General features: G+C 31.5%; 2 protein-coding genes across 3 annotated transcripts; both read left to right on the top strand.

Moving 5' to 3' along the window:
• The first annotated feature begins 7,319 nt into the window (after positions 1-7,319).
• On the top strand, positions 7,320-8,315 carry LOC105780526 (uncharacterized). The gene has a single exon (XM_012604910.2). It carries the CDS (start codon positions 7,422-7,424, stop codon positions 8,088-8,090), a length of 669 nt encoding a protein of 222 aa, XP_012460364.1. The 5' UTR covers positions 7,320-7,421; the 3' UTR covers positions 8,091-8,315.
• Positions 8,316-13,759: 5,444 nt separating this feature from the next.
• On the top strand, positions 13,760-17,668 carry LOC105780547 (uncharacterized). Of its 2 annotated transcripts, none has more exons than XM_012604942.2 (7): positions 13,760-14,230; positions 14,319-14,421; positions 14,677-15,837; positions 15,941-16,003; positions 16,083-16,303; positions 16,480-16,524; positions 16,643-16,761. In XM_012604942.2, the coding sequence occupies exons 1-6, from the start codon at positions 14,162-14,164 to the stop codon at positions 16,501-16,503; spliced, it is 1,641 nt and encodes a 546-aa protein (XP_012460396.1). In that variant the 5' UTR covers positions 13,760-14,161; the 3' UTR covers positions 16,504-16,524; positions 16,643-16,761. The 2 variants fall into 2 exon arrangements, with proteins under 2 accessions (XP_012460396.1, XP_012460393.1); XM_012604939.2 differs by lacking the exon at positions 16,480-16,524 and adding an exon at positions 17,259-17,668 and having other exon boundaries at positions 13,762-14,230.
• The last annotated feature ends 828 nt before the right edge of the window (positions 17,669-18,496 follow it).

Below are 18,496 nucleotides of genomic sequence, written 5' to 3'. Positions count from 1 at the left end.
TAAAAGGATATAAAAGTATGAAAATATAAACGTGCCGTTATCATAATATTAATTATAACTTAAAAGAAGGGTTATTTTGTAATTTCATAACTAAATTAGTGATCTAGTTAAGACTGAAACCAACTCAATAAAGTGCTTAAATAATAGTACTAGAAATTCTATCAAATGCGATATCGTGTGAAAACTACGTGCTTAGAGCATGAAGGTGTGTTTAAAAATAATATGAAAATAATAATGAAACATATAATTTGAAACTAAATAATAAAAGCATATGAAATATGTATGATATTAAAATGAAAAAAATAGATTGAATTGTGAGTAAAAGATTTTAAACACGTAAATCTGACGGAGTTAAGAATACTAAATGCACTACAATTATTTATCATGATATTGTCACTAATAATTGGTGTTGAGTTAACTTGCGACACCGAGTCAACCAACTTTTATCAATGTATATAATTAATGGAGCTAATAAAATCTGCATAATAAAAATAAAATGCATAGAATAATTTAAAATAAAACTTTGGTTTAGTGGTAAAACTAAAGCAATGCAAATAGTATGAGTTTAAATCCCACCACGTGCAAAAAAATTTATTGGCCCTTTTTTAAAAAATAAAATTTTAAAGTACCCTCAAATAATGCAACTTATTTAATTATGGAACGTCATTTTTGTAATTTTTCTAATTGGGTTGGAGCCTGATTGACTCGTGATACCAACTTAGTCAGGGGTTTAAATAAAAAGATAAATCTCAAAATTACACATGAACTTTGGTTCAATGTGCAAAGTTATACATTAAATTTGATTTTGTGCAATTTTATTAATGACATCTTGGTTTGTTTCAATTTTCATAATTAACTAACATTGCTATTAATATAAGATCATTTTACGTTTACATATTACATATATAAATAATTATATTTATCCAATATAAAATAAATTGATGTATTCATTATTTAAATGTGTAAATTGAATCAAAATAAAAGTTTAGTGTATACATTTGAATCACAATCAAAGTTTAACGTATATAATTGCACAAATTAAAATTCATGTATAAATTTAATATTTATCTAAATATGATTTAAACTCTCTTGCAAAATTGTTGTCATTAATTGTAATTTAACCTAAATTAGGTGACAGTAACATCTAAGGTGGGATATTATTATAATGGGGATCCTTTTTAAATCAACTATTGTGGTTAAAAGACAGAAGTGAGAAAATTGTACTGATTTGATCAATCTACGTTAGAAATAAAAAAATTGTGTTGTGACCTGAAACCTGTTAAACCAATTACTTATACATTACTTTTGTTTTTTTTCTAGAAATCAGTTTCTCTATTTTTTTTTTAAGGGTTGAAAACCAATTGAATTTATTAAAATTAAACTTACATTTCTAAATATTTTTTCATTCCTTCTTATTTTAACTATAAATTTAAAAATAATTCCATGAAATTCGGATTTTTAAATAAATGCTAGACCTGTTCATGGTTGGGCTACATGCCCAGGCATGAAGGTCCGGCCGAAATTTGGGAGAGTTTGGACAAAAATATTAGGCTTGAAAAATAGGCTTAGGTAAAAAAATTAAACCTGTTTAAAATATGGGTTGGACTCGAATTTGAACCTGTAAGGCCCGAGCCCGACCCATTTTTAAGTTTATAATATTTTATATTATGTTATTTTTATATATTATGTAACTTAGAACACATCAAAAAAACAAACTTATACTAAATATATAATATTATTTTAATGTAAACATTAAAATAGTGTTAAGATGACAATATAAAAACTTTCAATAAATAAAAAATATATAAAATTATTAAATATTAAAATAAAATTAATATTAAAAAAATTAAAAAAACAATATGTGTAATACCCCTTACCCGTATTCGTCGCCGAAATGGGGCATGAGGCATTACCAGATTTTACCGAATAAATTTTTCACAAAATCCCAAAGTTTTTTTTTATATGAACTCAATATAACCCCTTTATAAATATCTAATCTTCCCTGTAATTTTAAACCGAGACCAATCCAACACAACCAATCCATTTCAACATATTTTCAAAATAGATTTAACATGTTCATAAGATAATCTCATCACATACCAAAACCAAAATTTGTTAGCCATACCAATGGCTAACCATACATTCATTTCATATTATCATTTACTTTACTAGCTTATACATGCCATTGATTTCCAAAATAAAGTTTCTTTATATACCGAGATATTGAGGTTATTAGTGTGATACGTCTCTGACCGAATCCGACCTCCGAGCCCTTAACACTACAAAACAGGGGAAAAAGAAACAGGGTAAGCACTTTGTGCTTAGTAAGTTCATGTAACAAGAATTATACTTACCTAATATTTTCAAAACCATGCAATAAACATTCATACATCCATTCAATACATTATTCCCCTAACATGCACAAACTCAACATTTAAGTTAGTTTAATAATTTTCATGTATCAATAATATATATGCCATGATTGATAAGCTCATCAATTCTATGATTTTTCGTTCCCTTGTTATTTTTCCATATTTATCCTGTTGAATTTCTCAGAATTTCGATGGATTTTCAGGGGTACACTTTAGTGTACAAATCCGGGTCCGTCAATTCATATTCATGTGCGCACATTTCCATTTCAGAGAGCACATTCCCGCGAACCTTATCCTTATAGCGGGATTACCAGTCCAGGCTAAATCCCCTGTAATATAAACTCATAGAGTATTGTTGGGATTATCAGTCCAGGCTAAATCCCCTGCAATGACAATTACTCTAATGAGCTTGGATCTGAATTACCAGTCCAGGCTAAATTCAGACCCTAATTCGGATTACCCGTCCGAGCTAAATCCATTTTCCACATATTCTTCGGGAGGGATATATCAGGATAGGATCACCCGTCCGGGCTAGATCCTTTTTACCGTCAATTCCTTTTCAAAGATTCATCGAATTTTCCTTCCATTCAACTGGGATTTCTTCCCCTTTTTATCAAATATATCAATGTTTCATCAATAACATTCAAATCATATTCACATCAATAACAAACATTTCAAGCATTTAAAAATATAATTTAAGTTACACGAACTTACCTCGATACTTGTTCGTAAACAAAAATCTACTAATCCCGAACTTTTTCTTTTCCTCGATCTAGCTTCGTTTTTGAATTTTCTGGATCTAAATAAATAAATTTAATCATTAATTTAATACATTTCATGTTCATATGTAACATTCTCTATAATTCCATTATTATTTATAGTGCATTTAAAGTTGTCTCATTGATTCATAGTCACTAAATTATTTATATCTTGAGCTACGGAACTCCAAATTAAGATCCGCTAATTTTTCCCGAAACTACACTTACATATATTCATACCATAAAATTTTTAGAATTTTCGGTTTATTCAATAAGTACATTTTATTCTTTAAAGTTTCCCCTGTTTCACTGTTCGACAGTTTCGACCCTTCTTTACTAAAAATTAATTATCTCATTATACAGAATTCGGATGATGTTCTCATTTGTTTCTTTTGAAAATAGGCTCATTAAGGATTCTAAGAATATAAATTATAACTCATAATAATTTTTGTACAATTTTTAATGATTTTCCAAAGTCAGAATAGGGGAACCTGAATTCATTCTGACCTTATCTCACAAAATTTATTATATCTCATAATTTACAATTCCATTGATTACAGCTTTTCTCCTATGAGAAACTAGACTCGATAAGCTTTAATTCTATATTTTTTTCATCCTCTGATTCAATTTCCAAAATTTATGGTGATTTTTCAAATTTAACCTACTGCTACTGTCCCAACTGTTTTAGTGCATGATGTTAATTACCATTTTTCCCTAAGCTTTCAATAAATGATAATTTCATCCCTGCTCAATTAACCTCTCAATTGAGCTGATTTTTCTCAACCAAAACTTTATCCCATCACTTTAAACTACTTTATAACCTTTGAAAATCAGAATTTTAGCACTAGACTTTAATTTCAAACCTTTTCACAATTAGATCCTACAAATCAATATCTATTAAAATTACCTAATAAAATCATCTCATAAACAAATTAAAGCTTCAATTTCATGTTATTTCATCATAAAATTCCAGCACATATTCATAGCAACTTTCAATTTCATTCATAAAATCAAAAACTAATGAATTTAGTAATAGGACCTTGTAGTAAAAGTCTTAGAAACATAAAAATTTTGGCTGATGAGAATGCAGAAAAATAAAGAGAATTCTAGATATTCCAATTTGGTCTCATTTTTATGTTAGTAAAATTTATTATTTTCCCATTTTACCCTTATTTCACCAATTCTCCTGATTTTTCTCAGCTTATGCCGCCCAAAATATCTCCTTTTGGGCTTATTTACAATTTATGTCCCTACTCATTTAACAATTGAGCTATTTAATCATTCTAGTAACTTTTACACCTTTTTCAATTTAGTCGTTTTCACTTAATTGACTACCCAAATATTAAAATTTTCTAACGAAATTTTAATACCATATTACTAACACTTCATAAATATTTATAAAAATATTTTTGACTCGGTTTTACGAGATCGAGGTCTCAATACCTTGTTTTTTTACCCAATTTCTTCAATAATTTCTTTTTCTAACTAACCACTAAATCGGTAAAATTTTTCTATAGATATTTTCATACGATTTTCCTATCATATCAATATTCATGCAAAAATATTAAAATAAATTTCTCTTTAAATCAGATTTGTGGCTACGAAACCACTATTCTGATAACCTTGAATTTGTGCCATTACAACATGGACAGGTCTAAAATAGACTTGGGTTAGTCTTTTATAAATATGAGAAGTTTAGACAAAATTTTAGGTCCATATTTCAAGTCGGACCAGAGTTGAATAAATATAAAATATATTAATATCATGTTTAAGCCTGACTCGATCCATGAACACCTCTAATAAATCCGATAAAAACCTTTCAAATATTTTCTTACAAATTAATCGGATAAAATTCAAAACACATTATTTTATTTAGGGTAAACTACAAAAATAGTCACTTTTGTTTGCCTTAGGTTACATTTTAGTCACTTATGTTATTATTTTGTTACGAAGTGATCACTCTTCTGTTAAGTTCTGTTATCTCCCTAACGGTAATCCTACGTGGCAGTCCAACTAGATTTTAAGTGCCAACTTGGATTTCTTAATGGGATGAGAATAGATTTTTAATTAAATAAATTTAATTAGTTAAAAATTTTAAACCCTAAATCTTAGTTAAAAAACCGTTCAACTTTCCCCTCTTTTTTTAGTTTTCTTTTTCAGGTGACTAAGAGAGCTATTATCATCAGAATTTTTTATTCACCTACAAAAACAAAAGAGGATTCAATGGAGGGTCCATGTATGTCTTCTTCACCGACAAATTTATGTTCTAAGACATAAAATCAAGTGGTTGTCGACAAATTTATGTAATAAGATGAACTGCAATTACTGCAGCATGTGAAAAAATGATGTTCCAGTTAACATCTTAGAATGAAAAGTCAAAACAGTTTGTTTCAATGGCTGAACCAGCTTTTGTTCAACTTGGGGCTTTTTCCATTTTTATTTGACATGGGATTGTTTATTCAGAGAAAACCTAGAATTCCTATGTTTTGTTAATTTCCTACTTGATCTGGTTTCAAGTAAAAAAGACAGAAATCGCAAACCAGCTTTGAGTTCTTAATGCTTTGCATGCAGCAAAGACACAATGGTACCATTTCACTTCAATTGTGATTGCTGGAATGGGTTTCTTCACTGATGCTTATGACCTTTTTAGCATATCTTTTATCCCAAAATTGCTCAGTCGTATTTACTACTTCTATGCACTTTCTGGAAAGCCTGGAACTTTGCCTCCTCGTATTGCAGTTGTTGTTAATGGTGTGGCCTTTTGCGGAACTTTAGCTGGACAGGTTTTCTTTGGTTGGCTCGGTGATAAATTAGGCCGAAAACGAGTTTATAGACTCACCTTGATGCTCATGGTGATCTGTTCCATTGCCTCTGGACTTTCCTTCGGAAAGTCTCCAGATGGTGTAATGGCAACCCTTTGCTTCTTCAGGTTTTGGCTTGATTTTCATATGCTGCAATCATTGCAGTTTATCTTATTACATAAATTTGTCGACAACCACTTGATTTTAACTCTTAGAGCATAAAATTTTCGGTGAAGAAGACATACCTGGATCCTCTATTGAATCCTCTTTTGCAGTTTATCTTATTACATAAATTTGTCGACAACCACTTGATTTTAACTCTTAGAGCATAAAATTTTCGGTGAAGAAGACATACCTGGACCCTCTATTGAATCCTCTTTTGTTTTCGTAGGTGAATAAAAAATTCTGATGATGATAGCTTTCTTAGTCACCTGAAAAAAGAAAACTAAAAAAAGAGGGGAGATGAAGGTTTTTTTAACTAAGATTTAGAGTTAAAAATTTTAATTAATTAAATTTATTTAATTAAAAATCTATTCTCATCCCATTAGGAAATCTAAGTTGGCACTTAAAATCTAGTTGGACTGCCACGTAGGATTACCGTTAGGGAGATAACGGAACTTAACGGAAGAGTACTGATCACTTTGTAACAAAATAATAACATAAGTGACTAAAACATAAGATTTCAAACATAAGTAACTACAATGTAACTTGAGGCAAATAAAAGTGACTATTTTTGTAGTTTTCCCTTTTATTTACTTCACAATTACTGCACATGTTAAATATTTTGGGTGTTGCTAGGGATATTTGGTGACATGGAAATCATGTGGCAAACGTTTAAGAAAACGGTTGGTCAGAGGGCGGTGCGTGTGCCTGCCTATACTCTGCATGCATTGTAAGCGTGTAACCACGTGCCATCACCAACTGTCACATTCTCCACTTTTCCACCGTCTGATCACACTTCAGCGGTCTTGATTCTCCCACTGTCAAATGTGACCAGTCCTCGTGGAGAACGCCTTCATCACACAACAGGACCCGCTTCTCTTGTACCACCTCCTATGCCTCCTGCCACTTGGGTATTTTTCCTCTACTTTTCGCCTATATTCTACTCTCTTGCTATCAAGTATCAACCAATAATTATTTTTCAAAAAATTTAGCCCATTTATCATTCCATTTAGATTGGGTGTTTTTTTTTAATCTTATCCCAATCAATAGGTTGCACGGACTGCCCGTAAGGATTGGGAGTAGAGAATCAAAGGTCGAGTTGGAATTTCGTGGAAGCCAAACAGCCTTGAAGTGAAGTGGAAGCCAAACATCTTTAACCCATCACGCCTTTTCTGATTCTCCACATAATAACTCTACTCTCTTTATATATATATATATATATATATAATCATACTCCATTCCTCCAACCTAAAATCCCAGGTTTTTTTTAATAATTGTTTCCTTGGTCGAACTTGAATCTATTTCACAGGGGAACAAGAGGATCAACAATGGCGGTGTTGGGCGGTCTTGGTTGTGGTGGAAACGTTTGTCTTCGACGCCATCAATCGTCCGGTCTTTTCAAATTCCATAACCCAAATGGACGCCCATGTTCTTTCATGGCTTCAAATCCACAATCGTCGAAACCAAGAACGTCGACCAAGAAGATCTCGAGGTCTAAGGTAAGCCTTCAACCATTGCCGAAACAAAAAGAGAAGAAACGGAACGAGTTGGTGTACGAGAAAATAGACGAATGGATGAGAGATTCGGTGGCTGAGATCGTCAAGAAGCTGCCGGAATCGCCGCTTTTGGTCAACGTCTACTCGGACGACAACACGACGAGAACCCGGACGGAAAAAGCCGATGAAATCAACTGGGTCTCGGTGAAGCAAAAATGGGAGAAAGGTGAGACTCCAATGCCTGATGGGGTGATATTTGTTGAACAAATAGAAGGAGATGATGAAGAGAGCGATGGAAAGGAAGAGGTATCGAGGGCATGGGGGATTGTGGTGCAGGGCCAAGGGTGTGGACTGGCACCAGCTTGTTATTTGTTGAAGACTTCTAAAGTGAGTTCAGGGATAGGGTTAAAGTGCACCCATTTTTGTTTAGTGAAGGTTAAGAGTTTCAGGGAAACTGCTTTTTCGCAGCTCAAGAATTGTTGGCTGTTGCAGGGGAATTGAACAACAGGGATGATTTGATATTTTTTATAATTTTATTTTGTTGATAATGTATTGTTAGCAATTTGCAAATTGGGTCTCTTGATTAAGATCAGATTCTTATAGAAATGGTGGTATTCAACCATTATTGTGAAGCATTTAGAATACAAGTATGTTTGGATCAAGAGAAAGCTGTAACTGATGATTTCATTTTCAATTCCTATAATTTGCAAGCACTTTTCACATGGATATCAGCTAGCATTTCATTAGAACCAATTTCCAGGCAAACTAAAAAATTCTGATACAGGATGACACCAGTGTGCCTTCCAATGCGGACTTCAACGGAAGAAGAGGTTGTTGTGGTCAATCAGGCACGGCAGTCAGTCTTACTGACTTATTCTATTCACTGAAGCTAGAAGCTCTATCCCTACTAATGTTGACTAGGCACTTCACAAGCGAAGCGACGGCGTCGGCGCCTCACTTGGCTATTGAAAATGATTATGGGTGGAGGGTAACAAATTTCATGTTTTAACAAAAATATTTTTATAATAATATTAATGTTGAGTTGACTTGTGATATTTGACTTAGTCTAATTATTTTTTATATAGTATAAATACAAGTGAGTTTTAATAAAATTAAAAAGTATAAATATTAAAATAATGTTTTACTAATACAACAATTGGTTCGGGTTCATATCCTACCTAAACCTACTTATGGGTGGAGTCACTCATCCAGACCTAAAGATCTATTTAAAAAATGAAAGGATTTAAACAAAAGATGGGGCTCGAAAAATGGGTTTCTGTAAGATTTAAGGCTCGTTTTCTATATAAGTCGGGCCTTGGGCACAAATTTTTTTGTCCGAGCCTGGTTTAAATATATCATGTTATAAAAATATTATGTTAATTATATATGTTAAATTATAATAATTATATATATTTATATTTATATTAAATCACTAATTCAATAATAATTAAACTCATTACTCAAAATTTAAAATAAAAATTACTCAATTAAGTAACCCAATTCAAAATATAAAATTTTAAAATTATATTTAATACAATAAAATATTTAATATATTTATTTATGTTTTTAATATAATAAAAATTATTACATTTATGGTACTATTTTTAATATAAATACTTTGTAATGGATTTTTAATGTGTTAGAAAACTTTTATTTTAACATTTTTTTAGTGCATTTAAAAACTAATAAAAAAAATCAAATATAGGTAAGTTGGGTCGAATTTGAGTTTACTTTTCTTAAATTGGGTCAAGCATGAGCAAAATAGTAAGCTCATTTTTTGGTTGGGTCGGGCTTAAAAAGTTAATCTAGATATCTTGCATGGGCTTTACATGAACCTAGCTCAGTCCAACCTATGAGCACCTCTAATCTTAACATATTCATATTTTTATTTATTTTTTAATTAAAAATATTAAAATACATTGAATAATATAACTTATTTTAATTACGAAAAAGTATGTCCATAATTTCTCCAACCGAGTTAGTACTCAATTAAGAACTTAAATAATAATATAGATAAAGAAAAATAAATAAAACCGAAAATAAATTACTGATAAAAGGAAGAAAGAAAGGAATATAATTTGTTTATTTTAATTTTAGCCTTAAAAGAAAAAAATATAATAAAAATATAATAAAATTATAAATTATAAGAAAACATCAATATTCTCAGTAAAATCGTAATTAAATACTAAATTATTATTAAAAAATCAATATTCTTGGTAAAAGTATAATTAACATTATGTTTGGCTGGATTGTTATTTGATATACATTAATATAAATGTGGTACATGTGTGGAGCTAGTATTTATTTTAAAACATGTTTAGGGTTTTATTCTATTTTTCAACGAAAATTTCAACGAAAAGTGTAGAAAATGATAAATAGATGAGAAGTTATTTATCTCGCTTTTTTTCACACTTGATACTTCAACTATTTATTTTTAAGTTAGTATATCTGTTAATTAAACTGTTAAATTTATTTAAAAATATTTAACCCATAACTTCGTACATAAATTATGCAATTTTTTTATTTTGATACTTATATGGTTTTTGGTCACAAGTGGTACCAAGGTATTCTTCTGTTACCCATGTTACACAAAAATATTATATCTGTTAAAAGTAGTTGCAACAAATAATAATTTTCCATGCATATAAACTTAAAAAAAATATTTTTTTAATTCTTTCATTTTTTTTCTTTTACATTATTTCTCTCTCTTTATATTTTTTTTTCTATCTTCTTCTTTTATACTGAATGATAATACAAATGATGCTTGCAATTCACCCTCCTAAGATTAAGATGCCAGCAATTAATTTTGTTTTCAAACTTCATTGCTTGCTTGCTTGACCTAACGAGATAAAAAAATGTTATTTCCTCGATCAACCAATGTTTTCAGAACCAAGTCGGAATGCCCAGTCAGACCAATTGGGGTATTGATTCGGAGATAGGAGTTGAACCGATTGACCTGCAAATTGATACAGGCCAATTAAACCAAGCTAAAAAACAATTGAACTGATTTTCTCTATTTTTTAAAATATTTTTTATTTTTATGAATTTCTAATAAATTATTTGATCGAAGTGGAAGAATTGATCAAATCAAGAATTGGTAGCCTGATCGATTCAACCATTGGTCCGGTTCTAAAGAAAGAAAAAAAAATAAAAGCAATATATATAAGAGACGAGATAATACTTTTTGTCTTTTTTGTCACATGCCAATTTTTAATTGGTTTTTTTTAAAAAAATAGACTTAACAATTTAACTAACGATTGAATTAACAGAGGTATCAATTTGGAGAAAAAGAAAAAGTTTAGATACCCCTTGTAAGAAAAAAAATATTTAAGTACCAAAATGGGAAAAATGCATAGTTTAGGTACCAATTTATGAGTTAAGCTTCTTTTTTAGCTAAACTTAACGGTTTGACTAATAGAAGTACTTGTACGAAGTCCTCGAATATGATACAAGGAATTAAAAAAAATGTCCATATGATGATTTTGCTATTACATCTCTATATTATTTGAGAATTTAGAGTAGTGGAATAGGCAGTTGACGAAACCATGACTCCGAAGATTGTACTCATAGAGACAATTTCAAGAAGACCTAAATCGAGTATTTGTACCTGCCGTGTGAGTTGTTCCTCCAACAAACGCAGTAGATTCAAAACCTAGCAAATGTAAAGTCTGCTGATACTGTTCCTGAGTGAACATAGGTGCAAACACAGGTGTATTCACTGTTGTAGCAAGTGCAATTCCATCATCACCACTATTAGCTATAGCATTATTGACCATGTTGGGATGCCCAAACTTCTTCTTGGTAAATTAAAGTCAACAGTATACCTTACCAACTTGTAACAACTCTCTCTCTCTCTCTCTTGTGACATTGAATTTTACAGTGATCACATATGCCATTAAGCTGCTTTTTTTTGAGAACTTTGTTGTTCATCGGAGGAATATAAAGCTGTTGGCTCGGAAGGATAAGTCACTCCAGAAAATGTTGCCACTAAGCTTCCTCTTGAATAAGCATAGAGTATGCTTGATTGAGTAAAGGTAATGGCTACATTAACAATACTTGACTATGAACAACAACATATGACTTATTTAATCCCATCAAGAACAGAAACAACCGTTACTGCTGAATGTGTTGCAGGTTCTTTCGAGCATTTTCACAAGCACAAGATGAAAAAGGGACCAGAGTATCGTATTCATCCCACAGGAGTTTCAATCGTGTGAAATAAACTAAGATTGAGGAAGTACCTTGATTATGAGAAGCAATCTCACGATGAAGAAAAAGCACATGTGACCCATCAACATTATCAAATCGTTCTTACAAATCTTTCCAAGCTGAGGTTATTTGAGAGTGCAACTGCTTAGGGCCTAAAAAAAAAATATTTTTTTAGCTTTTAATGTGATTTTCTAGACTAAAATAAAAAAATTAAGTTTCTAGGACTTTTAATTTTTTTCTCATAAATGCTTAATCTCTTAGGGCTCCAAAAAGTTTTCAATTTTTATTGTATTACATTTTATAAATTGTTTAAAATGAGTCTAATTTATTGTTTTGCCTAGGACTTCAAAAATATTAAGAATGGGCCTGTAAGACAACACTTGATGTAAAAACAATTCTAACAGATAGTTTTGGACTAACAGTATTTAAGATCCAAGAGAGCACAATGACAATACATTGTTCCCATTGGGAATGAAGAGTTGACGGTAAAGACTCCTTCTCGCAAGTACCATCCACAAAACCAAGTTTATTTTTTTGACAACAAAGCAATCTTCATTGACTTGCTCTAAACATTATAATTTTTCAATTGAACTAATTGATGTGAAACAAAGTTCTAGAGTATCGAAAGGATGAAGATATAATGGATGGTTGAAATCAATGGTTGTTAACTGATCCAGATTAACCATAATGAACATCTAATCAAATTGGGAAGGAAAAAAAGCAATAAAACAATCACCAAATCTTACCTCTATAATAGAGACAAAGAACTGACCGTGATCGAATAGCTCAAATAGCCAATGAATTTGGCTCCGATACCATGTTAAAATGAGCAGTGAAGTCAATGAATTATAGAGAAGAAGCTCTAACATAAATTGAAAGTGAAGAATGATTCAATTCATCAATCTCAATAAGATTACACATATTCTTTATATAATATTACTTCTAACTGACAAAACTAATTATTTACTTAGCTACTACTAACAACAACTATCCATTTAACTGAATATCTACTTTGTACATGGTGTCAAAGAAGAAGATGGCGTTGGGGGTGATGGTGTTGGTTTCAACTCATGTTGAAGAATCGATGAAGAATGGTGATGATGATAAAACAAAGAAAGGTAATTTTTAAAATATTATATTTAAGAGAAATTTCCATGCCACTTCTAATAATTTTAAAAGCAATGACCAATTTGATCAAATTATGTAACGTGCGTGCTTAAATTGTAAACTTTTTATTTTTGGATGCCTAAACTAAAACGTTTTACAGTTGGGTGAGTATCTATTTAGTTTACCCTATTGTTTTTGTCTTTTTATATTTTATGTATAGCCTAATAGTTCCCGCTTAGATCAACATACTGAAATTTGAACACAAGTCATTATAATTTTTAAAACCTCAGGTTTACCGACCTAATTAAAATATCATTTGTTTTAATATAATTTTTTTATAAATATATTTATTGTACAATTTTTTTCACTCACATCATAAGTATATAGTAGTCTAATATATAATAAGAGATAATATCTGGTAAGTGAATTATCAAATCTAATTATTATCAAAGTGATATCCTAAAATTTGAAAATGTTGAATTCTAAGCCTTAAATGTAATTTTGGACATATCAAAATTAAATAGACGAATATACTATATATATATATATATAATTTATGGTATAATATGTCAAAGTTAATTAATCTATTCAATCTATTCAAATGATTGTTTAAAAACATTCCATTCTTATTGAGTGAGTCCTAGCTCGATTGGCATGGTTACTATTGTCAATGTAAGAAGAAGTGAGTAGTATTTACGAGTCAGGAGAAACTATAAATAATTTTAAGCATTTTATAAAAAACAGTAGATATGATCACAATCTACAGATGAGATAAAATAATAAATAGAATTAATATCCAAAATTTTAATGGATGGGCAGGCGGGGTTAAATAAATCTCCCTCCATTAGACCTTGTATTTGAATTTGAACAACAACTGGACTCATGCAACTCCTCTTTCAAACACAGCAAAAATCCCCCTTTTTTGTTTAAATTAAATTGAAAAAGAGTTTCAATTTACTTGCGTATAAAAATCCCATTCCCAGACAAGATCGTTTGTTAATCATATAAAGGAGCTCTCTCTCTCTCTCTCCTACAAATTCAAATCCAAAATTTTTGAACCAACATTCAAATATAACCCGGCAGATCTGTCCTTGTTAAACCCTTCAATCTCTCTTCCTATTTGTTTTTCCATTCAGTTTTACATAATCTCAAATACCCTTTCCATAAAAATCTCTGTTTGTTCCAAAGTTGGGAGCTTTTCTTGATTCTTGTCAAGTTTTGAAATTTGAAATTTGAAATTTGGGTTTTTCAAGGAAATGGAAGACCAAGCTGATTCTGCCATGGTTTCTAAAGGCTTGCTTTTGATGCCTGGATCTGATTCCAAGGTTGGGTTTGTGTTTCCTCTTTCCTTAATTTTTTTTTCTGGGTTTTAAAATTTATTATTAGTTTTCATGGTTTTGGATTGTTTTTTAGTCTGTGGGTGTGAAGAGAAGCATTGATGAATTGGAAGGAAAACATGATGTTTCACCTAATGGAATCAAAATGAGAGATCTTGATTCTGTCATCCGCTCTGAGGGTAAGTTTTCATGCTTTTTTGTGTGTAGGCGGGGAATTGTCATTTATTTGAATTGTTGGTCAGTTTATCTTCTTAAAACATTTGAACTGATTATTGCTTTGTTAGTTTCATTTTATACCTTTTTCTTTTTTCTGATTGAATTTGCAAGGGAAAAACTGTAATGTTATACAAGAATGAAGGTGTTTTTGTTTGTTACCATTCAACTTTGCATCTTTGAAAAGATTGTTTTTTTCCCCCTTTCATTGAATGCTACAGAACTCAATGGCCACAATTCCAAATCTATGAAAAGAAAAGATTCTAGTCGGCAATTGCAGTTTAGTGGAGTAGTATCTCAAGTTAATGAGGTTCCAGTAACCTTCAACTTTGGTTCTCAAGTCAAAAGAACTGCGGAAGGGGAAAAATTATCTCCAATCTGTCTGCCCCTTGATCTTAACACTGACATTCCAACTGCGATCACCGAATCCTGTGATAACAACCCGGAATATGAAGAAAAGTTTGAAAGATCATGTTCACAAGAGAGTAATTGTCTAACCTCGAAAGGCTTTCGCTTGGATCTGAATGCGAAAGATGTTTCTAGCTCGGTAAACCATGATTTAACTCGTCACAAACATGTCAAAAATATGAAGCCAAAGGATGTTTCAGAGTGTGGAAGTTCTATTGGTCCAGTGGAGGAGAGAGATTCGTTAAGAGTTTGGAAAGAGATGAAGCTAAATGGGTTCCTTTCATCTGCTCATGGGGGTATATCAATGCAAAGTGGTCTATTCTCATCTTCCCATGCAGGCGTATCTATGCAAAACGGTGTACTATCATCATCTCATGGGGGAATACCGATGCCCAAGCAACGTGGGAGGAAAAGTAAGAATGATGTGCTCAAGAAGAAGATGGAGCTTGCAAAGAAAGAACAGGTAGACAGGTTCACAAAAATTGCTGCCCCAAGTGGACTGCTCAATGGATTAAACCCTGGGATTATAAATCATGTTAGAAATCGGAAACAGGTCCATTCCATAATAGAGGCCTTAGTGAAGTCTGAAAAACTTGAAAATTTGCATTCAGAAAGCAAGCAGGCAAGTCATGTCAAAAGTGGAGCCAGAGACGATGATGATGGTAAGATGGATCATGGAATTATGGATGACTCAGGATTTCATCATCTCAGTTGTTACCATGAAGATGGGCCTCCAAATGCTACAACTATGAACAAGAGAGCAAGAGGTTATCTAGTGCCAATGCATCAGCCGATTTCTTCAAATTCAGAGGAAATAAGTGGAGATGGTGATTCAAGCATGGTAGACCAAGTCAGTGAGGATGATGCACTAGCACTGAAGTTGTCATCATCCACTAAGGCATCTAAGAATGCTAGCTCTTTGTCAAATGAGGAATCAATGAACTTCAACAGTGCCTCTTCTCTTTCCATAAAAGGTGAGAATTTGTATTTTTCTATAAAGATGATCCATGTTTTTATGGTGACTGTGATGAAGAAAAGAATGCCCTAACTGATATAAATGGCACGTTGATGTTTCAGCTGCCACTGTTGCGTCTCAATGGTTGGAACTTCTTCAGCAAGATATTAAAGGACGTCTTTCAGGTATTTTTCCATCAGTCAAACTGTTCTCAGATAGGATATGAGTATTTCCCGTTTTGTGTATTCTGCTTTGTGTTTGCAGCATTGCGACGTAGCAAGAAGAAAGTGCGAGCTGTAATTACTACAGAATTACCTTTTTTAATATCAAAAGAATGCTCCTCTAACAAAGGGGGTGATCATAATACCGTCAGAACTTCTGCCGATGGGTTTTTGCAAGATGCTGCTGCTGAGATGCATATAGCAAGATGGAGTTCACTGTTCGATCAGATGGATAAAGCTCTCTCTGAAGAAGAGAAACAGCTTGTAAGTTGCAGACAACTTGACATGTTTATCGTTATTTAAACCTCGAAGATTACTATGCTAACTGTCTCTATTACTAGTTTAGTAGTTGAGTGTCCAATTTAAACCTAGATATTGTTTTATCAATAATCCCTTGTAAATAGGAGAGGTGGATGATATGCTCATACCTTTTATTACAGCCAAGTACCTTTGGTGTTGTTTGAAAATAGGTCATTCATCAGTTGGTATGCTACTTAATTGAATTTTACCTCTTCAAGTTTTGTTTTCTTCTCAATCTGTTCACTCTTTAAGTAGAATCTTCATGTATTCATGATGCTTCTTATTTTCTCACTTATATTCCAGGAAATCTGGTCCAACCAAATAAAAGGGATGCAACTGCATTGTGACCAGGGCTTGCAACATATGCACTGGAACGTGCTTTACAGTTTACCGCAACAAGGAGCATCGGCAAATAATATCAGGTTTGAGTGAAGTTTTATCCTTATTTTCTTTATTACGATGATCGGGTATGCCTATAGATTTTTATATCCATTGGAACCTCCCATGACTAATAATTTCTTTATGAAATATAAAAATGTTGGAACTGGGTGTCCAAAAGTAGTTTGTTGCATGCTCATCATTCAAGTCTTCAAAATTTTGCTTCCCTGCTAAGTTTTAAAGCATTTTTGCACTTTCATTCACAGTACATGACATCAATCCTTGGCCTCAGATACATATCAACCCTTAGCCTTTATATCTGGCCGATTGCAAACCCCCAAGAAGGACATTCTATATATGCTAATATATAGCTTAATATAGCTTAGGTTACTATCAATCACTAAACACAAAATCCACTAAGGCATCTGAGAATGCTAGCTCCATTATATTCTTCTGCATGTTCCTGCATTTTGTGTTTGGTGATGGATATTGATATTCATGAATCATTTTACATGGTAGAGATGAATATGTTGTGATGCAGATCAGGGAGTGGGGACAGCTTTGACAGGGAATTGGCTGTCAGGGCAGCTGCTGCTTCCATATATTCGACATGTGATTTCATGTTGTCAAAGGAGAATGTAGCATGTTCGCTAATCTGATTTAACTTCGGCTCCTACTCTAATTGATCTTTCTTACTGCTATCTATAGTCTTATCCTACAAACATCTATGTTCATTATGGAAACTAGTTATTAGATTGATTTTGGCCTTTCAGGGTTGTGAATTCTAACACCAGAACTGGGGCCATTTTTTTTTTTCAATTTTTATTTGTAAGCCTTTGGGCTTTATGAGCATAGGGGCAGAACTTGATTTTAGGATTGTAATTGATGCAGTCTGAGGTTCTTTAATACACTTTTGCTGAATCTGAAAATAAAAATAAAATTTTGTTTCAACTGTTCGTGCCATTTTCAGATACACTTATGCATGGTTTAAGTTTAATAGTTAAGAGATTGATACAATGCTTAAAACTATCTATGATTTATTTCAACTTTTAAGTAGTAGGATAAACGTGTTTTAACACACTTGAATTCACGTTTTCTTGCATTGATAATATTGTAGCAAATTTTAAGCCAAAAAGCACGTACATAATTTACATAAGGTAGAAAACTTGAACTCGAATATTCAAAAATCAAGGCATTAAATAGAGTTAAAATTTGTTTTCAATAAAAATATATAAAACTCATTTTGTACCTAATTTCTCATAATTGAATAATGAGAAATAAAATAAAATAAAATAAAAATTCCTATGAACTTGAGCTTGCATTAAAGATTTGATATTAAAAATTGTTGGAAACATTTATATGGATTTAAATCGTTTTTGTGGTTTTTAATTTTTTTTATTTTCACTTTTTAAAACTTTTGAAACAATCAACCAAATAGTTCATTTTAGTATTTTCTATATTTCAAAAGAATTAAAACAAAAATCACATCTATTTGCTGAAATTTATTTTAATAATACTGAAAAATTGACAACACATTTGTTTTTCTTTTCTTTTCTTTTTTACTTAAAAGTTGTAAATTTTTATTATTTATTATAATTTTGAAAAAACTATTTCCTAAATATGTTTTTTAAGGATGTCTCAAGGACATCGAATTTAGGGTTTTATCAAATCATGACAAGAGTTGCTTCTATGTAATAAAATATTATAAAGAACATTCAGCCATACATGAACAAGCATGGGTGTTGAATTCAAGGGTTTGAAATTTTATTTATTGTTGTC

The sequence above is a fragment of the Gossypium raimondii genome, chromosome 4, assembly GCF_025698545.1.
Source record: "Gossypium raimondii isolate GPD5lz chromosome 4, ASM2569854v1, whole genome shotgun sequence".
Classification (NCBI taxonomy): Eukaryota; Viridiplantae; Streptophyta; class Magnoliopsida; order Malvales; family Malvaceae; genus Gossypium; species Gossypium raimondii.
The sequence above is the reverse complement of the archived record's forward strand: the minus strand, read 5'-3'. Positions and strand labels throughout refer to the sequence as shown.